A 26,101-nucleotide genomic window follows, 5' to 3' on the forward strand; every position below is an offset into this window, starting at 1 on the left:
CCCTGCCCCTGACTGCCTGGCGTTAAGGGAGGGTTCTACAACTCTGTTTACCTCTTTTTGCCTGATTCCGGGGCTGGTAGCGGCCAAGCCCACTCTCCTGGGTCTGAACCTGTTTGGTGTAGCCATTACTGCCCTTCTCTGACCTTGCACTTTGGGTCTGGGCACTCCTAGGAGTGAGGGGCAGGGTGGGCTTAGGGCCGAAATCTATTTGCTCAGACAAGTTCCTAGTTCACGTTCTATTAACCATTTTATTCTCCAGGCCAATGCTTCCCTCTACAGTTAGTTCACCCTTGGGTTCATAGACAAAGATCTCACAATCACTGCTTTTTATTGGTGGAAACATACCCTGGAAATCTTCAGGCTAGAGGTCTGCAGAGCACTTTTAAGAGCACGGAACTCTGTGCCTCAGACGGGCCCTTCACTGTTGCATGGCTGTGGGCCTTCAGAAGGGAGAGCAAGAGTGGCCGCTGCACAGTCACCGTGGGGCGTAGAGGCTGGGCTGGGGTGTCAGTCTCTCCGTGGACGAGGTGCGGTAGGGTCCTGTCTGGCTCACTGCGTGATGGGGAATCTGAGTGGGACAGAAAGTCCATGTTGGGACACCTACGCTCCCAGGGGGCGCTGGCACTCAAATCAGCGTCCTCTGGGACGCTGGCCCTCCAGCCTGCCTCAGTTTCCCGATCTGTGTCGGCGCCACAGCTAACCAGGATAGGAAGGCACTGCAGGAGCAGCTGAGGGCAGACGGAAGGTCACACAGAACTGACTGAGTCTGGGATCGCAGCTTTCGGTTCCCCGGAGGGAAGTGAGCCGACAAGCGCAGGCCGAAGGAGGGGCCCCTGAGGCTCGGAGGGCCGCGGGTCCCTAGCCCGGAGGCAGAGCACGAGAAAAGTCCGTGCTCGCGGCCGGCCGGAGGAAGGGCAGCGGGCGTGCGCTTTGCGCTCGGCCGGGCCCGAGGGCGGTCGGGCGCAAGGGGGCGGGGGCTAAAGGCCAAGGTTTGCGGAGTCGGGGCGGGCCGGCCGGCGGGGCATTTAAACTCTGGGGACTGCCGGCTCGGGGCGCGAGCCCAGCTCTGCATCCTCCTCTGCTTCGGCTTCGCTTCGGGTATCGCCGGGCAAGATGCGGTCTTCCTTGGCGCCGGGCGTCTGGTTCCTCCGCGCCTTCTCCAGGGACAGCTGGTGAGAGGGCCTGCGGGGTGGGGGGCGCCGGGCCAGGACGGCCTCCCCCTCCCTCGGGTTCGGCGGATCCGACTCGGGCGGCCGGGAGTCCCAGCGTGCCGGGGGGTGCGGCGCGGCGGCGGGTTCTGGCAGGATCTGGCCGGTCGTTGGGGAGGTGGGTGGCACGCACGCCCTAGCTCGCTCCGCCTCCGCAGGACCCCTCCCTGGGAGGCTGCCCAGGAGAGTCTCCGCCGATGCCCGTTTGCATCCGCACCTCCAGGCACGCACACACCCCCACCCGCCCCCGGGGAGACCTTCAGAGCGCCTCCTTTATCGCTGAGCACCCGGGGGAGCCGGGCTTGCAGGCTAGGGAACCGAGGTCGGGGCGTGGCGAAGTTGCTGAAAAAGTGGCCGTTGGAGTTGTCGAGTGGTCCTTTTGGTCTCTTTTGGCCCTTGGATAACACGAAGGCCAGAACCCAGCGGTCCTGGGAGCTTGCCTTGAGGGGTTCTGGGCCCTGAGAGACACCCTCCCGGGAGGGCATGCGTCTCAGATCAGACCGGCAGCTGCGCCTCAGCAGGGTGGTCGCCCCAGCGGCGGGCCAGCGGCTTCCACAGGAGTTTGCCTCCTGACCAAGGAGGCCTGAGGAGGCTGCGGATCAGGGGGTGTGTGGTGGGGTGGAGGGCTTACAGCCCATTCTTCATCAGAGGCCACACTGGAGCAGTTTGCTTGGTCTGCACAGTGTTTTTGTTTTGTTTAATATTGGGTTAGTTGCCATCATTTACAAATTATAAAACAACGTAAATAGCCAGATTCCTCGCTTCTCTGATGTAGCAGTCTCAGGCATAAATTCCCCAATTATATCATTAGGAGTAGGAGCCCCTTTTAGATGGGGTGCAAGCTCTTAATATGACCAGCTTGTTGCCGTTTAAAAACAGAAAATCCTACATCTCCAGCCCCCTCAGTCCTGGGCAAATCAGGATGGTCAGTTGGTGACAGCCCTCACTGGGGACAGTGCTCACACTCCCAGCCTTCCTCACTCATTTAGATTATTTATTTGGTCCTTTTTGAGTTTAGGACTCTTAAAAGATATTTTTCAGAAAAAGATAAGATCATGACTCTTGTAAGGATATAAAAATGAACATGTGTTAAAAGATTTCATTTCACTCATAATGAGGGTGCCAGAAGATGTTTTAATTGGCACAAAAGAAAAATCCAGGGAGGGGAGAATGGGGGGCTTATCGTTTAATGGGTACAGAGGTGCAGCGTGAGAAGATGGAAAGGTTCTGGAGATGGATGGTAACGATGGCGGCCACACCAATGTGAAGGTACTTGATGCCACTGAACTGCATACTTTAAAATGGTTAAACGTTCAATTTTGTGTTACATATATTTTACCACAATTTTGAAAAGAGAGAATACAAAGAACGTCCCCGTTTATAAGTTAGGCATATTGAGGCAAAACTGATTGGGAGGGAAGGCTATTGAAACTCTGTCAGTTCATGGACATATTTTATATGACTTATCAGTTACTTACCACTTCATGGAATTCAAGCTCAGTGAAAGGCGAGAATCAGATAACTTGGAGGGGTGTCCTCTGGGCAATGCACAGTTTTCCAGAGAAACACACATTTTTTTTCCCTACAGTCTGCCCTGCTGGGATCAAAAGCAGTCTCAAAGAAAGATTATTCTTGATCACAAAATAGGGTTGGTCTCATTAGATTTGATCTGATAATCTATATACATAATTTACTGTATAGGCCTTGTTAAGTTCACTTTGCTGGAAGTTTTCATAAGGGATCTCGGATTGGACTTTTAAAAGCCTTCTATTATTTACTGTTCTGAGATTATGAAGCCAAGCCAAGAAACTGTCTCCACTAGGTTTTACCTGCTGTACCTATAAATTTAGGCAAATTCCTCTCTTCCTGAGGTCCCCAAAATATCCTAAGTTTCCTGGGCCTGCCAGGGAGTGACCTTCCTGATTTGTGTGTAAGGGAACACAGTAAGCCAGTTTTCTTAGGCGGGTTTTGTATTGGCTGTCAACCTTAATTCCTTAAAAGTGGCAGCAACATCTGATTAAATGGGCGTCATTGTCAAGTACGACATTCCAGTCAAGGCCTTGGCTGTAAAACCAAGTTTTCTAATATGTTCTGGTTAAAAAAAAAAAAAAAAAAGATTCTCATTGAACTTTTGCAAATAACCATATTTTATAAAAAGCAAGAAGACTCAAAAAAAGTTTCTGAATTCCGAGGGGTCAGGCAGGGAGAATAAGGTATTTACAAATGTTTCAGTTTACAAAAACAGGGTCTCCTAAATTGTTACGGGTTACAGACAGCTTAAGAAGAAAGAGAAAGGGCTTTCTTATGTATTCAGAAGATTGGACACTTTAACAACATCAGTAATACTCCAAACATAAGTGACAGTCGTTCCTTATCAGTTCTTTCAGTCCTAAGTGATCAATTCTTGTTCTGCTGAGTCTTGGGTTCGCAACCTCATAAACCACAACCTCATAAACCGGTCAGCTTTTTGCTGAAGAGTTTTGGAAATCCTGACTCAGTCCACTGGTATGTTCGTAAAGATATCTGAGTGATGTCATCAGGAGTCCATACCCAGGAGTATGTACCTGGTCCTGTGCTTTTCTGAGACAGTTCTGGTTTGCTAAAGATAAAACCTTTGGCCTATAGCTGACTGCACAGCCTTTAGGGAGCATCAGAGTAGAACAAAAACTATCTGTGAGGGACAGAGACCTAAAAAGGTATGGATTAACTTATTAATGATAATTTTCAAAAGTGAATGATCTGATGAGAATTCATGACAAGAAAAATGCAGCTAACAAGGAAGTCTGATTTTTCCTGAGGTATGTAAAACAAAATAAAGCCAATCCAAAGAAAAAAAAAAATTAGACAATGTCTAAAAACACACTAAGGCTAATTTCAAAGAAGACAGTGAACATGATATCTGATTTATAAAAATGATGAGCATAATTTTTATAGGGGAAAAAAATCTTGAGATATGTAAAAACCCCAATACATAATTTACGTAATATACAAGGAGATACCAAGAATGTTGACTTAAGAGATTTAGTAAGTCTGGAGTAAGTCCTAAACATCTATGTTTTAATAAAACTCCATAGGAAAGTCTGATGTACATCCCCAGTTGAAAACCACTGACCTAGAAGATGCTAGATTCAAATTAAAGAAGTGAGGTTGCAGCCCAGGTAACATTCAAAATCATAGCTGAAATCATGACTGGTAACATTATACTGTTCTCACCAGGCAAAGCACCACCAGGCTGCTGATGCATAGAAACAGATCCTGGACCAAGAGGGCATTGAGAAACCTTTAGAAACTTCTCACACAGCAAACAATTTCTGAGATACTTATATAAGTAAAATATTCTACTTCTCTTTTTTTCCCTTAATAAACAAAAATATATCTCCTTACCATATATATTCAAAGTTGTATCTCTCTGCCGCTGTTGTTCCTAGCAGAGTCTTATTCGTATACGTTAATTATACCCTTTAACCAAAGTAACATATTTCAGAGAAAATGAGGCGCAGGGAGAGTGGATCATTGTAAACAGCCTGTCCCACTCCAGCATTTTAGAAGAGCTCAGGAAAGCACAACTCTCCACAGACACACATGTCATTTACACACTTGTTCCAGTGTGAATCCAACCACTGTGTTCTCCCGCATCTCCCAGGTTTAAGACAGATCCGGACTGAAATCCTCTCACCACTGTGTGCCTCGTGTACTTAACTTCTCTGAGACTCACTTCCCTCGTGGGTGAAAGTCAGGTGGGTTCTTGAAGGCAAAAGTGATCCATGAACATTCTTGACCTCCCGTGGCTGATGGAGGGCACACGATAAGTGTTCTTTTACTTCTTTCCTGATGCATGGAGGTTTGGACTCCTAACAAACGCCAAACGTCAACGTAGTTCCTACTGTAGGCACATTATTGTGTTAAACTGTGAGGCCTACAAAGATGGTTAAGACACGGTCCTACTTTCTCGGAATTAAGGATCAAGCTGGAGAGAGGGCGTGTACTCTCATTATCAAATTTGCTGCTTCCACCTGTACCCAAGGAGGGCTTTTAAGCAGAAGTGAAGAAAGCAGACAGTCCTGGAGCAGGACACCAGAGGGTGGGCTGGCCCTGAGCTTTTGGATTCCTCGTCTGTACCGTGAGGATACTTGTAACACCTACCTCGTCGTCGTGAGGATTAAAGATTGTCTCGAGATGCAGCAGGTAAAATACTTAGACCAGTGCCAGGCTCATATTAAGCTCTATCTAAACATTAATTATTGACTATTTTTCTAGTCGCGTTTCCTACTGCTCTGTGCCAGGCATTGTGTTTGTGGTTCACTGCAAGGTCTTTATTTGTTTCCCCACCTAATTCCCCATTATATGGGTATAATGAGGCACAGAGAAGTTATGTACCTGGTCAAGTGCCGCATAGCTAGTAAGTAACTGAGGTGAATTTGAATCCAGGTTAGTTAGACTCCCAAGCCCACGGTCTTTCCTCCCGATTAGAGTGTGGGAGGGGAGAAGAAAACATAGCCTCTGGACTTGAGACAAATCACTAAATCTCTAAGGCTCCAGGTCCGTGTCTTTAAAATGGAAATAGCAATGTACCTCTATCCCAGGGTTTTGGTGAAATTAAGTGAGCAGATATTTAAAGCGCTTAGCCCAGTGCCTGGCATGCAGTTCGTACTTGGTAATTGCGCGGTGCTTGTGAGTTTCTGTGGTGGGAGGGTTTCATCTTCATTAGGAGGAACGGGTAGCATTCGCCTTGGTGGATCTGGAGGTGTTCCGAGTGGACCCGTGGAGCTGGCGAAGGCGCGGCAGTGAGGACGTAGCCTGTCTTGTCGGCACTGGTCGTGTGCCGCCGCAGCTGGCGGGAGCCTGGGGCCTGAAGGCGCGGTCCCCGGACAGGAGGCTGAGAGGCAGGCGGCACGAGGTGTGCAAGCGGAAGGCAGAGTCCGAGGGGTTTCCGCCCAGGAAGATGGCACTGCCCCTCCTTCTCCTGTCAGACCCCCTGGGGTCGGGCAGTGTCCTCACAGGAGTCACAGCCCCTCTGAGTCCTCCCCAGGCCTGGGCCTGGCCGGTGCCCTGCCTTCTGTGCCAGCGTCCGTGTGGGCACGTCTGGGGACAGATGGCAACGTGGGCATCTTGCCAGAGAGATGAGTATGGCTGCTGATTATGGGGCTGGGCCCGCTTCCTGGGGCCTGTGGGAGGAGGCCACAGGTGATATTCCTGCTGGATGAGCAGGAATGGGTGGGGCACTGGGCAGGCAGGAAAGCAGGAGCTGCGAACTCCCAGCTCGCTGCCCTCCCCCGAACCCGAAAAGGCCGAGGCGGGCTGGTGGCTGCAGCGGGGACCGGTGGCTCTGCCCGCCGGAGTTTGCTGAGGTCCTGCGGCCAGATCCATCGCATCTCGTTTCATCAACCCTTATGGACATCTCACGTGACAGGACTTTACTACCTTATTTAAAGGAAGATCAAAGTGAGGCTGAGAGGCGAAATGTTATCTCAGTTAGTCTTTAGGGCAGCCTCACGTGACAGGAGTTTACTCTCTCATTTAAAAGAAGCTCAAGCTGAGGCTGAGAGGTGAGACAGCTCGCCCAAGGTCGCAGGAACAGAACCAGAAGTTAAGACGCAGCCTCTTTTGGTCTAACGTCCTTTTCCCTATTCTGCCGTGGCCTCAGGCCAGGGACCCAGATGCTGCAAAGTAGCTTCCCCTTGTCTTCCTTCTCTTCCTGGTAACTGCCCAGAGATGCCCGGTAAGAGCAGCAGGAAAGGGCTCCTTAAAAAGAGCGGTGATGGTGAGAGGCAGCTCCGAGAAGGAAGGAGAGAGCCTGGCGGAGGGCCTGGAGGGCCGAGCCCACCGCCCCTGTCCCCACCCGCTTCCCTTCCTCGGGCTCCCCAGGCCGATCCCCAGAGAGCATGTGACCCTGCGAGGCTCCCGCCCCCACCCACACGTGACTGCTGCTTCTCCCCCAGCCGCCTTCTGCTTCCTCTTCCTCTCTGCTGTTTCCTCTTTCCCTCCCTGCAGAGCAGGCTGATGCACACCTCCGTGGCTTCGGGTGGGGCGGCCGGCCTCGGGGCCCAGCCCCTGGTCTAGAAGGCAGCCGGGGTTTGGGGATGGCCCGTATGGATGGCCAAGACCTTACTTCTTCCAGTCAAGCTGTACCACCTGAGTGCTGAGGTCGGAGCTGAGCGGTCCCGAAGTAACACCAGAACGGGGGGCAGACACCAGGGTCGGAGTCCCGGCAGCCCACAACGCCCCCATCTGACTGTCCCCAAACCGGTGTGCGGGGTGGAGGCGGGGTGGGCAGTATCACTGCCCTCGTTTTGCCCTCTGGCTCATGCCTCCTCCCCTGGGCCCTTCATGCTGGGGAGAAGGAGTAGGTGAGGGTGAGCCACGGGCTAGGCCTCCAGGGAATCCCGAGAGGAGAGTCCTCATCTTAGCTCCCTGGGGAGGAGGGCCCCCGCCACCATCAGCGCATTCCCACCCGTGCTCTTTGCCTAGCCGCTCTTCAGAAGGGAGACCACCAACTACCCACTGACCGCTTCTCCCAAACCCTACCAGCTCTCACACTCTTCCAGAGTTTTTCCAGGTACCGTAACGAAGCCTCACGCTGTAGCTAAAAGCCACGTCTTTTCATTCTGTCTGAGCGCTCAGGCTTCCCCTGCCTAGATTCCTTCCCAAGGCAAAGCAATCTAGCCTATATTTTCCTCTCTCCTAAAAAAGATCATTATCTTATCTACTCATCCCTTCTAGAAAGTCCCGGGCTCCTTGTGCTACTAGCCAATGGCTCCCTTCTCTGGGAAGGATCTTGGGACCGAGCCCCGTGTCAACCTGATGTCCCTGAGCAAATGCCCAAGTTCCCTCTGGAGGAAGGGCAACAGGTGGAGGAGTCCTTGGGCTGGGTCTTAGCCCCAAGAGGGCTTTGCTCCTCTGTTCTCAGAGGCCCTCCCAGACCTGGCCTGTCCCCGTCCCATCTTGTCAGCGGAAGGCCTGGCTCAGGGCTCTGCGCCGTGCTGGTCTGTTCCAGGCTGGCCTCTCCCTACCAGGATGTGTCCCAGTGGCAGTGGAGGACTTGGCAGGGGGTGGGGTGATGGCATTGTCACCATTGGCCTGGTTCCTACTGTCCCCAGCCCTCTCTCCTTTTCAGATCTGCTGAGTCCCAGGACAGGCACATCCAAGGACAGGCCACCAAGTGGCACTTTCCTCCGGGCAGGTGCCAAGGTCACCTGCAGCTATAGCCAGCCCAGTCTGTCCCGTGGCCAACCTGAGTAGCCCCAGACATCTACTAGCTGCCCCAGGCTTGCCTTAAGGGCTGGGCTGAGGCAGGAGGTGGTAGGGATTGGTCAGCGAGGGAGTTTAATCCCCTATTGGCCTGCCATGGGGATAGGGACCATCAGCAATGTGGTTGCAAAGCAAGGAGGGGGATGCAGGGACCAGGGGATGACTGGGTAGACATTGGAGAAAAGGGACCTCTTTCCACTGTCTCCTGAGGTCAGCATCCTTCTGCTGGGCTATTTCTGGTTTTCTGTTTTAATGGTGGTGGTAGTAGGTCCTTTGGGGTTTTTGTTTGTTACCTGTTGCTGCTTTGGCAGACATTGTTCTTTGTCCCCACCTCAGAAGCATTTCTAGTGCAGAGTCTTAATGAGGTCCATAAAGCTATTAGCGTGCTTAATTGAAAGAATAATTTGGACTGTCAGCTAATAGTTAAGAGATAGCTAGTCCACCTCTTTATCTGACTTGGTTACTCAGTAACCAGTGCTGTGTAAGGGGAGGTGAGATTCTAAGAAGTGCCGTCTCTTGCTAACACAGACTTAGAGGGTCATGGGGTCCACCCTGCCTGGAACAGTCTGTGGGCCTCGCCATGCATGTTCCCGGGTCTCTGGCCTGCTTGCCCAGCCTGGCCAGCACCTGGGCTGCCATCCCTCCCCCTCACAGCTGCCCTGGGGCAAGCTAGGCAAAGCCCGACTGTGTATTTCCCCCGCTGCTCCCTTTCTGGGGCCTCTTGATTCTGCAAGAAGGGCTTGTGAAAGCAGAAGTGAAACTTGGGGGCAGAAGGAGCACGTCAGCTGTCTTCCCTGTGAGCTACTGTGAGTCTGACAGCCTTTGTGTCAGCCCAGCCCTTCACCGGCCCCATGTCCCCAGTCCCCTTTGAACTGCGGCACCTGGGCCTTTTTCTCAGAAGAGCTGCCAGAGTGGAATGGAAAGAGGACTTGACTAAGGGGAGGCCCCAAGTACGCTCTGCCCAGCTAGCTGTGCCCCTCTGGGCTTGTGCCGCCATTGCGCTGCAGTCCAGGCCGGGAGTTCCAGAGGAGGCCAGTGCCCGTCCTAGCATCGCACAGCACGTTTGTCAGGTTTTCTACTGAGGGACGGCTTTAGAGCTGAGAGAAAGGTCAGGCCAAGCTTCTGGACAGGGCTGGAATCTGGCAGATCAGCATGACTGTGGACCTCTGCTAAGCCTCCCTGTCTACTCCCAAGGGAGAACATGGGCGGGCCCAGCGGACCGGCCTCTGCTCTCTCCCCTTGCAGGCTCCCGCGCACGCGCACTGGTAGCTTCGGGGCATCTTCGCGTTCCTCTAGCCCACCTCGGTATACTAGGCATGTGGGAGGCGTGGCCATGCTGGCCTCCAAATCCCTGCCTTACAGGCAAATCCAGGGCCTGGAACCACCACCGCTCGGAGGAGTTTGGTGCTAACCCACACCCTGCTCACCTCCCGTAACAGAGCAGCACGGGCTGCCTCCGCCCCCTCCAGCTTTCCTTCCTCAAAATCTGAAATCGTAGTAGCTGTCATTTGTAAGTGCCCACCGGGTGTGAGGGACATATAAGAGCTGTCCTATGCATCATCTCATCAACCTGTCAATAGCCCTATGAGAAAGGTGATAAACTCTACTTTGCAGATGACTAACAGGTGTAAGGAATGAAATCAGGTTTCGCCTGATTCCTAAGTCCTTGCTCTTTTCTCTTACAGACACCAGCTCCCTGAAATGCACCACCGAGGGTCTCCCTGGAGGGTGGCTGGCAGGATGGATGAGGCAGAGGGAACCAGCCCCACCTTCTGCGAGGAAGCTTGTCTGGAGCTTCCCGAACTAATCAGCAGGGCAGAGCCCTGGGTCTTCATCTGGCTTAGCCTGGGAGGTGTCCAGAACTCTCTGACCTAGAAAATCCCACCCCTCTTCAGTGACTCCCCATCACCCCAAGAGACAGTGTAAACTCATCCTAGGCCCTCCATGACCTGTCCCCTCCCTCCTTCCCCGCTCCTTCGCCTTCCATGCTTGGCCCAGTCCCACCTTCCAGACTTCCTGACTACACAGAGTTCCCCAGACAGCTACTGCTGTTCACGCCTCCGCACTTTTGCACACGTACTTCCCTCTCCCCGGCGCCTCTTCCCGCCCCAGCCCTGGTGGACCTGGCCACCTCCTGCTTGTTTGCAAAGATTCGGCTGAAGCCTCACCTCCAGAATCCTTTCCTGACACTGCTCCCATCCCAGCCGGTCTCGGTGTCCCTGCTTCCGTGCCATGCAGGGCTGCCCTCTTTTATGGCACTGTTGCACCAATTCTGCTTGTCTCCCTGCTGACCTGTGAGCCCCTGGAGGCCGGAGGTCTCTCTTACAGTTTCTCTGGGTCCCTAGCACAGTGCCTGGCACGTGGTAGGATGTGGATGGGAAGGCAGTCCTGTTTCTGCCAGAGAGAATCGAGATGTCAGAAATGGGCCTGGATGTGCCTGCTCTTCTGTCATAGCTTCTGCCACCCAAGGTTGGGAGGGACAGGACTCCAGAAGGCAGATAAGGAAGGACACCGGGGACCACAGGCTGGAGAAAGTCCAGGGAAGGTGATCTGAGGTGGGCAGGTGTTGGCACCTGGGGCTGAAGCAGTGTCGTGGTGGGAGGAGTGAGGGAGGAGAAAGGTGGCTGCCAGAGGGGCTGTGCCTTTTGATCCCTCATTGTCTCTGACCAGCTCCCGAGTGGGCTCGGCGTGGGCTCGGCGTGGGCTCGGCGTGGGCTCGGCATGGCTGAGTTGCAGCCTGGGCCTCCCTGCCTGGCCTATCAAGGAAGGACAGTCAGCGCTGGGGGGGCGCAGTGGGGCCTGGGGATCTTTCAGGCCCACAGGAGATCTGATCTGTCACCAGGGTCAATGGCTGTATCCATGTGGCACAGCCAAGATAGACTCAGCTGATCCTGGGGGGTCGTAAAGGTGGCCCGACAGAGACGTAGGGACTAGGGTGAGAGTTACATTGTGTTCCCCGGTCTTTGAGCTGGATGTGGTTGGCACTGTCCTCCATGGGCATCTGATGAGGAAACCGGAGGCAAAAAAGGCTTAGGAACTTTCATTTGGTTACACAGTAAATTAGAGTCATCCATCAAAGCTTTCAGCTTTTTTCCAGACTCAGCAGCTCCCCGGGCAGGACACTGGTGAGTGTTATCTGTAGGGCTGTGATTTTCTTCCATCTTGTGTTGTGCTCTTTGAAGAAGCCCTGCTGGGCACCCTCTCCAGTTCTCTCAGAGGCACCCCCAGCCCTGCCACCAGATTCTGGAAGTTCCTGAGGTAGGAGTCATGAGCCATTTGCCAGGTGGAAAGCATTGCTGCCACCAGGCTTGTCTATGTCACGGGGTCACCGCGACAGTCCCTTGGAGTAACCCCAGATTCCCTGGAGAAGCCCTGGTGACTCCCCGCCCCCATGCACCCTCGGCAATGGGGAGCCAGAGAGGCTGGGCAGTAGAGAGGAGCATAAGATCCAGGCTAAAGAGTCAGAGCCTCGCTCTTAGTGGAATGGAGAGCCACCGAGAAATGTAAAGCCAGGTGACGGCGGGGGCACGTGTACCTTCATTCTCTTCAGAAGATAAACTGTGAGGCAGTGGAGGGAAAGACAGAGAACGAGTCCAGGGGTGAAGGGCCCCGGTAGCCCAACCTGAATTCAGCCTCTGCCGAAACACCCCTTCGTCTCACAAGCAGGAGCCTTCACGACATGCTCGGGGGGGAAGTGATCTGAGGTTTGGAAGCAGATCCCTGGAGAGGGCAGACTGAGCCTCCAGCGTCCTGGTCCTTTGGTTCGTGGATCCCAGGGATAGAAAGGGTTTCAGGCCCCCTTCCCCTTCTTCCCCACCTTCTCCATGGGCTCTTTAAGAAACCAAGGCTCTGATCTTTCTCCTGGGCTAGAGTCCATGCTGAGGTCTATTTTCCGTGTACTTCGTGGCTCCCGGCTGCTGACTCGACTCAGCTGATGCTGTGACTCAGGAGGACGTGGAGGCCCTTCCTCAGACCCTCGGCAGAAGGGGAAGAGGGGAGCACGCGGTGGAAACTTTGGTGGTGCCTGCCTGAGCTGTTCTTTCCGCCCCAGACCAGTGCACGGGATGAGAAGCACTGGTGCGAGAGGGCCCACGTGATGTGTGAGCCACAGATGGAAAGGAGGACCCCTCTGTCCAGTGGAGTGGACTAGGACAGAGTACCTGGGTTCTGTCACCAGCTTTCCCTCTGTTGCCACATTTCCAACTAGGTTTTGGGCTCTGCCCCTACTGGGCTGCAGCAGGTGCTGTTTCTGCTGTGTTCTAGGCTTAAGAGCAGCATTGACCTCACTTTATTTTATTTATTTATTTTTAAAATTAATTAATTTTTAAATTTTTGGCTGCGTTGGGTCTTCTTTGCTGAGCGTGGGCTTTCTCTAGTTGCATCGAGCGGGGGCTGCTCTTTGTTGCAGCGCGCGGGCTTCTCATTGTGGTGGCTTCTCTTGTTGCGGAGCACGGGCTCTAGGCATGCGGGCTTCAGCAGTTGTGGCTCGCGGGCTTAGTTGCTCCGCGGCATGTGAGATCTTCCCGGACCAGGGCTCGAACCCGTGTCCCCTGCATTGGCAGGCGGATTCTTAACCACTGCACCACCAGGGAAGTCCCGACCTCACTTTAAAGATAGACCCTTCTCCCACATCAGCCTCCTACCGGCTTCCACCGTGTCCAGTATTTTAAATACTTCCACCATGTCCAGTATTTTAAATACGATTCTATCTCCCTGCCCCCATCTCTCACACACACAGAGGCACCCCGATCTTAGGCCAGAGAGAAGTAAAGGTGACGGGCAGTGGTAAGAGCAGGAGGGGGTACTTTGATGTCGTCTAGGGCGCTGATGCTGGGCTAGCTCTGTCGGGAGGCCTCAGGAGCAGGAGAAGGGACATAGGGCCCCCCGAGCGCTCCGGCCTCTGGCATCTGTTTCTGCCCTCCCCTTGGCCTCTGCCCCAAGGAACTTGTGTCTGGAGGGGAGCCTGATGTAGAAGAGCTGGTGGTGCTGGGGTTCTGAGGCTGCTAGAACGGGCACAGGTGGGATGCTTCCTGGACACAGTAGAGGCAGGGGGTCCGAGATCCCTGCTAACCCAGTTGCCCACCTTTCCCTGAAGGTACCGAGGCTTCATCCTGCTGCTCACCTTCTTAATCTACACCTGTTATCACATGTCCAGGAAGCCCATCAGTGTCGTCAAGGTGAGGCTGGCCTGGGGGTAAGGAAGAAAGCAGGAGATGCTGGGCCCCAGCAGAAATACACTTCCGTAGAACGGTCTGGAACTCGGCATATAACCATCCTTGTTCCCTTACCTTGGTCACTGAGCCTGCCCCTTCCCCCTGGCACGGTCCCACTTTTAGCAGTTCTTTTTTCCCAGGAGAGTTTCCTGGGTTTACTCACCAAGACGGTGGTGTCGGGGGCTGCGGGTGGAGCCAGAGAGCAGACACCCTGGGCCCCGTGTCTACCCTGCTCGTAGATTGCCCTTCACCGAGGCTCTGCTGTGGCCACTTGCCCCTGGAGCCAGTTCTTGCCGGAGGAGGGAGTGTGGGGTCCAGTCGAGGGGGGGCAGCGGGGCTGGTGTGTTGGAGGCTGCTTGCTCCTTTCGGGGCCACAGGATGCCCCCTGACCTGTGCGCCCATGGCCTCTCCAGAGCCGTCTGCACCACAACTGCTCAGGGATGATCCAGCCCATCAGCGACACCCACAGGCTCAACGACACCACGTGGTGCAACTGGGCCCCATTTGGTAAGAGCGGGGCAAGCTGCTCTTCCCCACGCCCCACTCCCCCTACCCAGGAGAGGGTCGACCGGGGCCGGAAAGGGCTTCCTGCAGGGGCGTCCGAGCAGCCAGCCAGCTTTGTGTCTCTCCCGCCGGCTTTCAGAGCAGAGCAACTACAAGCAACTACTGGGGGCGGTGGACAATGCCTTCCTCGTGGCCTATGCCGTCGGCATGTTTTTCAGGTGAGAGGGAGGCAGAGCCTGTGAGCGCCCAGAGTAGAGCCGCTCAGAGCTGCTGTCTCCCCTTGGCCAAGCGGGGGGGCCCCCCCCCCAGGCGGAAACGAGGCCAGACTTGCACACGTCCTGTCAGCCCGTAGCCAGCGTGCTCCCACAGTTACTGAGCCTGCGCCTTCAGCTGGCCAACTCCCACTTTCAGTAACTCTTTTTCCTGGAAAGGCTTTCCTGGATGTCCTTTTGAGTTTATTCACTCAGATGGCAGTGTCAGTGGTGTGGCTGGAAAATGGTTTGTCCTAGACCGGGGTCCTTCAAGGATAGCCCTGGATGCTAGGAAAACCCCAGCACGGCTTTTATGTAGCAAGCATGATGTTTGTTCCTAGGAATCAAAGACGACTAAGGCAGGGTACCACCTCCAGAGAGCTCACGGCCTAGCGGAGTGACCGGTAACATCAGCAGCTAGTTATAAAGCAGCGTGGTGGCTCCCAGACAGGTGGCTTCATACGGGGCGCTCTGGGGGCTCCGAGGGGTCACTCAGTGTGAGCTGGGATTAGAGAAGAGGGGTTGGGGAAGGCTTCTTAGAGGAGATGGCACTTGAACTAATGAAGAAGAATTGGGCCTGGCAATGCAGAAATGGCTAGGTGGAGGGAATGGCATGGGCAGAGTAAGGCGAGTGTGAAACAGCATGATCTGGGGGGACAAATAACAGGTTTACCAGAGTGTAAAATGCAGGAGACGGGGCTGAAGAATGAGGTCACTGTGTACCAGGCCGTGGGCACAGGAGAGCCTCTGAAGGGTGGCATGTTCAGATTAACATGTCAGACAGATCGCTGTGAGGGTGACGGAAGGTAGATTTGAGGGAGAGTAGGACTGAGTACCGGGTCACGCTAAGGAACAGATCTGATAATAGCTCAGCTGAGCTTTGAGCAATGCCTGAGTTAGAACAATAGTAACAGAGATGAAAGAGAAACGACGCGCTGGAGAGAAGTAAGTAAAAGGTACAGGTCTTGGAGGCTGCTTGTGAAGGGTGGGACGGAGAGGCAGGAAACTGAGGTAGCCCCGTGGTTTCTGGCTTGAGTGGCCAAACGTGGTGGCGACATCCACTCAGATGAGGGGCACAGGACATGGGGCAGGGTGGGGGGCGGAGGCAGAGGAGTTCTGTTTCTGGGGTTGTTGAGTGGCAGTTGTTTTGGGGAGCATCCCAGGCACGATGTCTGGAAGGCATCTGGATACGATCGTGGAGCCCTGGGGGAGAGTTCAGGGCTGTAGATATGCAGCTGGGCTGTGTAACACATATATAGGTGGTAGTTACAACCATAAAAGTGATGCGAGAGAAAACGCATGAGAAGCACTGGTCAGCCAAGGGGGGAGGCAGATGGGCCACGGTGACCTCACAGAGGCCACGGAGAGCACACTCAAGGTGCTTGGTCAGCAGCGTCCAATAAAGCAGAGGAGCCCAGTGAGTGGAGGACCGAGGGTGTCCCTGGCGTGTGGCAACACAGAGGTCACCGGTGGTCACCTTAGCAGAGTCGTTTCAGTGGCTTTGGTGGGGGTGGGGTGGAGGGATAGGAGGTAGAGAGCCGAAGGGCGCAGGTAGCAGAGATTACCATGGATCCAACTCTCTCCTCTGCAGTGGCATTTTTGGGGAGCGGCTCCCCCTCCGTTACTACCTTACGGCCGGAATGCTGCTCAGCGGCCTTTTCACCTCGCTCCTTGGCCTGGGGTATTTCTGGAACATCCACGTGCTCTGGTACTTTGTTCTTATCCAGGTACGAGCCTTCGCCTTGCACTCAGGCCTCTGTTCCCGGCACAGAAAGATGGTAGAGGCTGCAGGTCCTTCCCAGCCGCCCCAGGTCCCGGCGCATCCAGCCCTGTGCTCCTTTATCCCCACGCGGGGTTCCATTGCCCAGTGCCCGTGGTCAGCCTCGTGGGCTCAGTGAGTTTGCGCTGAGCGTTACCCTGAGGTCCGTGGAGGTGCCTGCGAGGCCCGGTCTCTGCCGTGGGGATCCGGGGCCACAGGGGAAATCAGCTGGTGGGTTAGGGGGTGCGTGCAAGCAGCTGAAGGAAGGGGGTGCGTGGTGTGTGCTGCGGAGGGGCCCCCATCCCAGAGGCTGCACCGCTCAGCCCGGGCCTGTCCTGCCTCCCTCCCTGCAGATCTGCAATGGACTCGTGCAGACCACGGGCTGGCCCTCCGTGGTGACCTGCGTGGGCAACTGGTTCGGGAAGGGGAAGTGAGTGCGATGGGGCAGGAGGGTGGGCAGCGCCTGGGGGGCTGGGCTGGTGGGCCCCTCGTGGCCCCTAATGTGATTTCAGGGTCAAAGATTAGAAACTTGCCTCCATCTTGCGGACTTTCACAGGCCGAGATACACGTTTTAGTGACTAAAAGCAGTACTGATTTTCTCATTGCTAAGGTTTTGATCCTTAAAACCCGCAACCTCAGTTATGCTTTTTTCCTCTTAATAGATCAATTTGAATTTCCATTTTGCGTGAAGACAAAAACGAAGCCTATAAAACTGTGTTTGTATACACACACACGTATATGTGTTTGTATATATTTATATACATATATATATATATATATATATATTTTTTTTTTTTTTTTTTTTTCCTTGAACTGGCTTTTGTGCAAAAAAAAGTTTCTCTAGGGCAGGGTTTCTCAACCCTGGCACTCTTGACATCTGGGGCCGGGTAATTCTTTGTTGTGGGACCGTCCTACACAGTGTAGGGGGTTCAGCGGCCTCTCCCCTAGACGCCACTAGCACACCCACAGCTGGGACGGTCAGAACTCTCCAGACAGCGCCCACGTCCCCTGGGGGCAGAGTCACCCCTGGTTGAGGACTTCAGAGTCACGGCCTTAGGGCAAGAGAAGAAAGGGGCGGGGCTCTGGGCCCTGGGGCAGCAGGAGCCAGAGAGCGCTGGCTGGGGAGCCCGGCCTTGCCGTCCCTCCCTTGACACCAGCAAACCCTCCCGCTCCTCCCTGAGTGGGGTCTTCAGCTCGGAGGCTGCAGGCAGCCAGCTGGTCGGGCGGTCGCCAGGAGCCCCGTGCTTCTCTTCTCACTTTTCCCATTCTTCTCTCCCTCCCTCCCTCCCTCCCCCCACCCCCGCAGGCGGGGGCTCATCATGGGCATCTGGAATTCGCACACATCCGTAGGCAACATCCTGGGCTCCCTGATCGCCGGCATCTGGGTGGATGAGCAGTGGGGCCTGTCCTTTGTGGTGCCCGGCGTCATCACCGCCGTCATGGGCCTCATCACCTTCTTCTTCTTCATCGAGTGTGAGTGGAGCCCTCCCTCCCCACAGGGCCGGAGCCGAGCCTCCCGGTTAGGCCCTGGGAGAAGGCGGCTGGTAGCGTGGGATCGCGGGGTTGGAGCCACAGATGTGTGACTTGGGACAGACAACCTCTCTGAGCCTCAGTTTTCTCACGTGTGACATAAGTATAACAACGCCTGCTTCCCTGGGCTGTGGAGCGTTTCCGTGAGACGTGTAGTCAGGATGCCTGGCAAACGCTGGCTCTTCTGAGACTGAGGAGGGAAAGGTGGGGTGGCCCTCTCCACGTTTGCTGCCTCTTCCCAGCTCCCTGACAGACGGGCCAGGGAGTCAGGGCCATGGCCGCTTGTAGCAAGAGAACAAAAGTCCACGAGGCAGTAGTGACAACTTATTGTTGGGAGACCCAGACCTTGAAGGTGGTCTCCGAAGCCCCGGTTCCATGCTCCCTTGTGCTGGAAAGTCAACTCACCCCCTTTGAGGAGGGGTGGGGACCACACCCCATGCAAGGTGAGGGCCTGGCCTGCTGGGAAGCTTCTTAGAAGATTTTTCTTTCAGACCCAGAAGACGTGGACTGCTCCCCACCTCAGCACCATGTGAGTGTGGCCCACAGTCCTATCCCTGCCCTCCACTCCACCCGGGGGCTGGCCCCAGGGAGTGGAGGAGGGGCCCGTGTGCCCAGGGTTACTTCACAGGCCCTTGGGTGAGGGCCAAAGTCATGCCCTTGGGTGGCTCCCCGGCAGCCTGACGGGCCTGGCAGGATGTTAGTCCAGTCCAGGAGGGGGACACATACCTCTTCCAGTGTGGGAGCCCCTACCTCTCACGTGGGCTGTCCCTCCAGCTGGTGGGAGGGTGGTACGTGGACGTGCCCACAGCAAGGGCTCTTCTCTGCTCAGGGTGAGCTGGAAGAGAACGTGGACAACGCTGAGGACCCTGGCAACAGACCCCAGTCTAACAGAGAGAACGGCCTGGAGTCCGCTGTCAGCTTCTCCAAGGAGCCAAGTGCTCAGCCCGCTGCCATCAGCTTCTTTGGGGCGCTCTGGATCCCGGTGAGTCTTCTGTGGACTGGAAGGAGGAGCCAGGCTCTCTAGAATTTTCTGCTGGGTCTCAGGAGATGGGGATCTCAGCGTGACCTGTGGTTTCCAGAATTTCTTTACATGCAGTGCCTAGGGAGGGCGGCCCACCTGGGGAGGGGAACGTGGGAGGCTCGTCCCGACACAGCGTATCTGGCCGCAGGCACGCTGCTGTTACTGAGACTGGAGAGGTGCTCGAGGCTGCTTTGTGCAGCGGGCGGTGGAAAGTGCTGGGATGGGGCTCCGCGGACGGACCAAGGATGTCTTGCCCCTGTTTCCATCGCGCCCTCTGTTATGCTCCCCAGGGTGTGGTCGAGTTCTCCTTGTGTCTGCTCTTTGCCAAGCTGGTCAGTTACACCTTCCTCTACTGGCTGCCCCTCTACATCTTCAACGTGGGTGAGTACCCGGGGAAGAAGAGGTGAGGAAGGGAGGGGTCTCTGAGGAGGAAACCTGTCACGTGATGCGTATGACTCCAGGAATAGGCAGCATTTCTGCTGAACCTCTCCTAGGGCAGGAGGGAAATTTTTTTTCTTTAATGGGAAGCTAAACCTTGCAGACGCACCGCACCCCCCCCCCCCACAAGTCCCTGATTCCAGCCACTTTTCCTCCCTTGGCACTGAGTCGGGGTTAGGAACTCAGAGCTCTGTTCTGCAATCCTCCCTAACTTCTTCTCCAGCCTCAGGTGTAGGAGAAACCCCCCTCCAGGCTGCTTGGCTCATAGATGGGCGGGACTGGAGGGTGCTGGAAACGGTCTGCCTTTTGAGTGCCTCCAGGAGCCCCTTAAGCCTCCCCCAGCCCAAGGAAGAGGGCCTGATGAGCTACCCCCACTGCCTGTAGCCTGGCAGTAAACACTGTTCTCTTCCAAGGAGGGCTGCCGGGAGCCTCGGGGGATTGATGCCCTGTGCCTGGGTCTGCTGGGCTGCCCACCTTGTGGTCCGCCTCTCCCCTGCCTCTGCCCCTGCCCGAGGATGGACAGATGAGGAGAGGTCACTCTTGTGGTTGAAAAGGATGTTCCCTTATGTTCCCCTGTCCTGGATCTCTGGTTTTCCACACGTGGAGCTACTCTGTCAGGGACCAGCTCCGCCCCCAGAGCCCCAGAGCCTCAGAGCGCCACCAGGGCCAAGGACCACTCAGCCAGGGCTGCCGGGCTCCCTCCAGGCCCCGTGGGAGGGACGAGGCTGCCCTCCACACAGCATCCTTGCGCCGAACGGGATGCGGTGGGGATGAGTCCGGGCCAGGTCTCAAGCTGTAACTCACCCCCCCACCCCACCCCCGGCCCCATCGGAGGGGCCTCTCGACGATGGGGGTAGAGCACCAGGGCAACCCTGTGGTCACTGACTCTTTGTTCTGTGGCCTTGATGCTGGCTACAGAGTGTGAGCCAACCTTGAGGGCTGGGCTACAAGTCAAGTTTCTGGGCGTCCCTTTTTCTAATTCTAGGGCGAGGTCTGGGACTTGAGGTCCCCATTCTCCCACAAGCCTCCTTCCTGGCTCTGTTTATAAGCAGGGACCTCAAATGGAGGTGACAAGCTTCTGTGGAGACCAGCCGCTCGGTCAGGGGGAGGGCAGGAATGTGGCTGGACGGGTTGAGGCTCAGTGAGAGCAGTTGTGCCCCCAGCGGGACAGGGTCCTCAGGGGCCAGATCCCAATGCTTTCATAGAAGGGCTTTTCCGGGAGGTCAAGGCCATCCAACAGGACTGGGGGCCGGAAAGGGCATCCGGTCCCAAACTGCTGCAGACTCACTTGTGACCTTGGCCAGTCACTTCTCCATGGCCCCCCACTCCTTCCTCTGAAGATGATACTGGACCAGGTGTCCGCAGGGACGCTCCCAGCGGTGGCCCTCCAGGACGTCTGCCCTGAGCCCCCAGGTCTGAACACATGCTTTTGTTTTCCACAGTTCACTTTAGTGCCAAGGAGTCTGGGGACCTGTCCACGCTCTTCGATGTTGGTGGCATCGTAGGTGAGGCCATGCCCTGCTCTGCCTCTAGGCTGCATCCCCCTCTTCTCTTGTCAGGGTGCAGAAAAAAGGGACGGGTCCAGTGGGATGTGACCCAGGCAGGTGGCATCAGAGGAAAAAGGTGGCATCCTGCCCAGGTGGTCTTCCCGTGAGCAGTGGGTGCGGGGGAGGCTGCGGAGGGAGACACTCAGCTGGCTCCGGGTGCCCGGCCCCGGTTCCTGCTGGGCTGAATGACGGGGCAGTGCTCGGGATCCCCCGAGCCTGGGGCGGCAGTGTGCACGTTGTGTTCCAGGCGGCATCCTGGCAGGGCTCGTCTCCGACTACACCAATGGCAGGGCCACCACCTGCTGCGTCATGCTGATCTTGGCTGCCCCCATGGTGAGTAGAACCTCAAGGGCAAAGTGCGTGTGTGTCTTGGGCCGCTGAACTCTGTGCACGCCTGGGCATCACGCACACACCCGTCTCTTTGCGTGTGTACATCCGCGTGCACGGCCGGGGGAGGAGAAGCCAGGGTCGGCACAGGAGAGCTGCGGACTGAGAACTTTGGAAAGGGACTCGTGGTTATTTGGCCTGGGTGCGAAGGGGGAGGCCAGCTGCTGAGCTTCTTGACCAAGGAAAGAATAAGTGATTGAGGTTCGATATGAGAGGAGACTTTGGGGGCAAAGGGAAATGATAGATTACCACGTATCAGACCCCGCATCCCTGGGACACGAAGTCCGAGAGGCCTGGGTATGAGAAGGAAAAGGAGAAAGGGGACCTCTGGGGTTCCCAGACTTCTGGGCTCCAGTCTAACAGAGGCAGCCCGTGGGGAAGCCAGGGTGTGACTCTGTCTTCCCCTCTTCTCCTCTCTCAGATGTTCCTGTACAACTACGTTGGCCAGAGCGGGATCAGCATCTCCATAGGTGAGGAGCTGGCGCTGCCTTGGGGACGCCGCGAGGCTGGCTTGGGGACGTGGGTGGGAGGCTCGGGGAAGTGGAGGTTCTCAGCCTGACGCCTGGGGGACTCACCCGCTTTGGGGCTGGGGGTGGCGGTGGCCTCTCCTCTCTAACTGGGCCGTCTCCATCACCACGTCAGTAATGCTGCTCATCTGTGGAGCCCTGGTCAACGGCCCTTATGCCCTCATCACCACTGCTGTCTCGGCCGACCTGGTAAGCGGAGCCCGCTTGGGGATTGGCCAGGGCCTGTGTCTCCAGGCCCATCTTCACGTCTCTCCCCCTCCTCCTGCCTGCAGAGACGAGATCCTCAAAGTCCTTCAGAATCGGCCATCGGCCCCCCTTTCTTCCCAGCTCCGAGCCCCCGTCGCTGCCTTCCCCTGAGCCAGTCCCTCTCCTGGTCCTGGTCCCGGTCCTGGTCCTGCTCGGTGCCGCCTCTTGGTTCAGGCCTCCCCACTCTGCTGTCTCTCCCCAGGGGACTCACAAGAGCCTGAAGGGCAACGCAAAGGCGCTTTCCACCGTCACGGCCATCATCGACGGCACTGGATCCATAGGTCTGTGACTCTGGCTCTTGGCTCTCGGCAGCTGAGCCCCAAGCCTGGTCTCGGGCGCACTCTTGGGATGCTGCCCTCTTGCGGGCAGGGAGGGCCAGGGTCCCTCGTCCAGGGCCCTTCTCTCATGCTGTGCTCCACGCAGGTGCGGCTCTGGGGCCTCTGCTGGCCGGGCTCATTTCCCCCACAGGCTGGAACAACGTCTTCTACATGCTCATCTCTGCCGACATCCTGGCCTGCTTGGTAAGAGCTTTGGGGTGCACAGATGGGTATGGGGAAGGGCCCTGTCCTGCGGGGCTGGAACCCTGGAAAGTTCCGAAGTGTCCAAAGTGGTCCAAAGTGTCGGCCATCCAGGGCTTTGCTCGGAACCGCTCTGCGTCCCATGGGTGAACCCCTGCGGAGTGACGCTCTGAGCCAGCCGAGCGGTCACCTAGCGCTGGGCACCAGCCACGTGCTCCACGCTGATGTCGCCCTCCCTCCCCTCAGCTTCTCTGCCGGTTGGTGTACAAAGAGATCCTGGCCTGGAGGTCATCCCTGAGTAGAGACAGAGGGTAAGTCCTGCGGAGGGAGAGCCGGAGCCCTGCCTGCCCGGCCTCACTTCTCCCGGGAGTCAAATCCGGCGCTCAGTTGCTCTGCACCAGTCTGAGCCTAGCTCCAGCCCAGACCTCAGGAACTCGGAGCCGGATGCTGAGAACGTGCTCCGGGAAGCCCTGCCTGGCCCCCAGCCCCACTAACCTGTCCTCTGTTATCCCCATGTGTCTCCATAGCTCTAGTGTGGCCCTAACCCACGCGCGGTAGTATTTTCCTCAAGTCCCATGACTTTTGTGAGTATTTTCTTCAAGTCTGTAACTACTGTGCCCTTAGAGTGCATGCAAAGCCTCTCTCCTCCAGTGTGATTTTTCTGACTTTCGCTTTCTCCTTGGGGGCCGGTTCCAAAGGCTCTGAGTCTGGGCAGAGTGTGGTGCTTGGGAAGTGTTTCCTAAGGGGCCGGAGCTGCTGTGAAGGTCGGCAGCCTCTCCTCCTTAGGGAGAGAGATAGGGGTTTGGACGCAGACCCCAGGACAGAGGGGGCAGCATCCAGGGAAATCGTTTTCCCTCTGAACTTGGACTCTGAGCTGTCTGTGCCTCCCGAAGTTCAGAAACCAAGGGCACCTGGCCCCTCTGCCTGGGGTGTGCAGACAAAAGCAGCTACCAAGCAAAGCCTCTGGAGCAAAACCCAAAGCTGGCCTGCTGTGCTGTCTGCCTGTTGCCCAGCGGTGGCGGGTGTGGAGGCCGTGCAGATGGGCCCGTGGCTGAGGCAGTGCGCTAGAGGCTGGGCTGCGCGGCTGCTGCTGGGGTTGGCAATGTTCTCTCGTGGCCTTTCTGGCTCTCCGTAGGAAGCTCTTGCTAATGAGAAGCTGCCGGAGCGATGGACCTGGTCTGGATGGTAAATGTGAGGAAGCGCCCCCTGGGGTCATGGTAACCAGCACTGTATCTGGGGAAGAACTTCCCTTTGAGGAAGGCGTCATCCGGGTTCAGGGGGAGAAGAATGCAGGGCAGGAGGCATTAACAGGGTCTGTGTCCTGCCCTGCCCTGGAGGGGGAGCTGTGGATGGCACCTCACGTGACCAGTGCTCCTTGCACCTGCTGTCCCCCGCCCAGGCCTGGGGGGATGTTGGGAGGAGAGGAAGTGATGCAGAAAGGGAAAAGAATGAGTGCGTAGTAAGCGCCTGCTCTGGGCGTGAGCTGAGTCTGTCTGTAGCTGTACTGGCTTCCCTCTCAGCAGCCTTGAGAGGTAGATGTTCTCACTTAGAGGTGAGAGAACAGAGGCTCGGAACTCATGGAACACACCTCAGGCCTTTAGCTAGTCCCAGCAGAGCCTGAGTTTGGCCCCAGGTGTGCGGGGTTGGCTTCTCTCTGCATCCTCAGAGGGTCCTTGTCTGAGGAAGGCCTGTGTGGGAGAAGCAGAGTCGCTTGCTGGGGCACAGGGAGCCCGGGGCTTGAAACCAGAAATGCTGGACAATCCTGACTTCTCTGCTCACCTGCTTCTGTAGAGCCTCGGGCACCTTCTCTGAATGTCCGCGTCCTTGTGTGTCAAATGGGGATGCTCGTTTCTAAATACCTGATAGGGCTGATCTCAGGCTGCGACAAGCTGGGTATGTGGTACTGCTTTGCAGAGTGGTCAGACGCGGTACAGACATTGTAAGCTTTTTCACATTATTCTGGCTTGGTGTTCCCTGCTTGCTGAAGAGGTGACAGGGAGCCCTAATTATAGTGAACGGGATGAAAGGCAATTCTTAAGGGACCCTCGGGACCTGCCTTCCCCGTCCCCACCGTTGGGGCAGGAGCTTGTTAACCCCTGTCTCACCTTCTCTTCCATTGCCTCTCTGCTCCTCACGCAGGTATAGAGAAATGTGAGGACCCGATCGCAGCAGAAACTTGGAGGGCCCTCGCCGGGTCCCACCATGCCCCCCCCACAGATGGCTGAGGCAAAGCCTCTGGACCCAACACCAGCCAGCGCAGCCCACGAGGCTTCCACGGGCTAGGAGACTCTCCACCGGAAGGGGACCACCAAGCTTGAGGCCACGGAAGACTCAGGGGCCTTGCTGGAGGACGGAGAGGATGCAAAGTGCCCACTGAACTAAGGCACCCTGAGACCAAAAAATGAGGGGGCAGCTCCGTGTGATTAATGGCCCAGTTTAGTATAGGGTCACTTACAGGGTGGCATCGGGAACAGGCTCACGTGGACGGCGGTCTGGGAGCGCTCCACACCACCAGGGGGCCACCAGGACAATTTTATAGTTAACCTGGGGCAGGGGGGCGGGTACTTGGAAACAGGACATGCATTCTTAAGATTTATGAATGGGTAACTAGTCTCGTGGCTGCCGGGAATACGTCAGGGGAGGTTTTCATCATTGTTTGGGGACTAACAGAGCATAGAGGCTGCCTGGTCCTAAAGATTATTAAACAATATCTATTAACTACAAAGCCCTTGATGACAGAGAAGTGATTTACCGCACAGTATACAGCCCTGGGTAGGGGAGCGGAAGGAGAGGAGGAACTGTGAGGGCCCCGAAGGCGTCAGTTACGCTGACAGCGAGAAAGGCCTGAGCTCTGGAGGCCGCCGGTGGAAGGGATCAGGGCTAAGTGGTGTCTGCATTTTGGTACAAGAAGGGATATGCTCAGACTCCTGCTTGTTCACATTCCAAGACAGAAGGCAGAGGTTCAGCAGGGCCAAGGCCTGGAAAAAGCACGTCTCTCCTTCTCACGTTAAACGTGAACCTCTGTAATCAGCCTGTACCTAGAAGTGGCTATTTCAGAGCCACCCGGCCTCTCTTTGTCCCTTTGTCCACAAGCCAGTTTTCTCCGTGTGTTTCCCCACGTTGGCACTCCTCCATCTACCCTCCATTTGGTCCTGTTTCTAACTCCTGACCCATTTTGATTAAAGCATTATTGCCGTATCCTCCAGGGCAGGACTAGGGAGAGACGGGGAGGCGTCACTCCCGACTGTGAGCCCCTTGCCTGCTCTCATCCCCGCCCTCTGTGTCCCCAGGTTAGATGGCTTGTCAGGGCAGTGCTGTAGGGGAAGGGTGGGGCAGAGGGCATGACCAAAGTACCAGTTATTAAATATTTTGATAATGAAATGCCAGTGGTTACCGAGTACTCACTGTTTGCCAGCTCTGCTCTAGGAATGGAGTAGGCAGTGGACACAGGAAAAGGACTGACACCCTAAGCACAGGCACCGGGGTGGCGTGACTAGCAAGGAGGGAGGGTGCTGCTGGCTTCGTGCAGGCAGCTGTTACGTGTGCAGCTCGCGGCCCCCTGCAGCTGGCCTCCTCTCCCGCGTGTTCTGGCCGCCCCAAACCCTTGGATCTGCCAGGCCAGCGCTTGGCATTTCTGTCTGCCCTCTGAAGCTGCCCATTAGCCCCGATACAGATGTCGCCAGCTGTGCCTGTGCTCGTCCTGT

The 26,101-nt window shown here is 56.0% G+C and overlaps 1 protein-coding gene across 13 annotated transcripts; it reads left to right on the top strand.

Moving 5' to 3' along the window:
- The first annotated feature begins 238 nt into the window (after window positions 1–238).
- On the top strand, window positions 239–25,773 carry SLC37A2 (solute carrier family 37 member 2). Of its 13 annotated transcripts, XM_055083088.1 has the most exons (22): window positions 2,405–2,477; window positions 4,852–4,945; window positions 5,169–5,393; window positions 10,142–11,581; window positions 13,552–13,633; window positions 14,083–14,176; window positions 14,313–14,391; window positions 16,016–16,151; window positions 16,537–16,613; window positions 17,490–17,656; window positions 18,205–18,242; window positions 18,543–18,695; window positions 19,025–19,115; window positions 20,615–20,677; window positions 20,967–21,052; window positions 21,528–21,576; window positions 21,749–21,822; window positions 22,082–22,160; window positions 22,303–22,400; window positions 22,644–22,708; window positions 22,925–22,981; window positions 24,537–25,773. In XM_055083088.1, the coding sequence occupies exons 5-21, from the start codon at window positions 13,604–13,606 to the stop codon at window positions 22,953–22,955; spliced, it is 1,410 nt and encodes a 469-aa protein (XP_054939063.1). In that variant the 5' UTR covers window positions 2,405–2,477; window positions 4,852–4,945; window positions 5,169–5,393; window positions 10,142–11,581; window positions 13,552–13,603; the 3' UTR covers window positions 22,956–22,981; window positions 24,537–25,773. The 13 variants fall into 13 exon arrangements, 11 of the variants coding, with proteins under 11 accessions (XP_054939061.1, XP_054939064.1, XP_023987121.1 ...); XM_055083086.1 differs by lacking the exon at window positions 2,405–2,477 and adding an exon at window positions 239–1,172 and having other exon boundaries at window positions 4,852–5,393; XM_055083085.1 differs by having other exon boundaries at window positions 4,852–5,393.
- The last annotated feature ends 328 nt before the right edge of the window (window positions 25,774–26,101 follow it).

This window comes from Physeter macrocephalus, unplaced genomic scaffold (assembly GCF_002837175.3).
Source record: "Physeter macrocephalus isolate SW-GA unplaced genomic scaffold, ASM283717v5 random_557, whole genome shotgun sequence".
NCBI lineage: Eukaryota > Metazoa > Chordata > Mammalia > Artiodactyla > Physeteridae > Physeter > Physeter macrocephalus.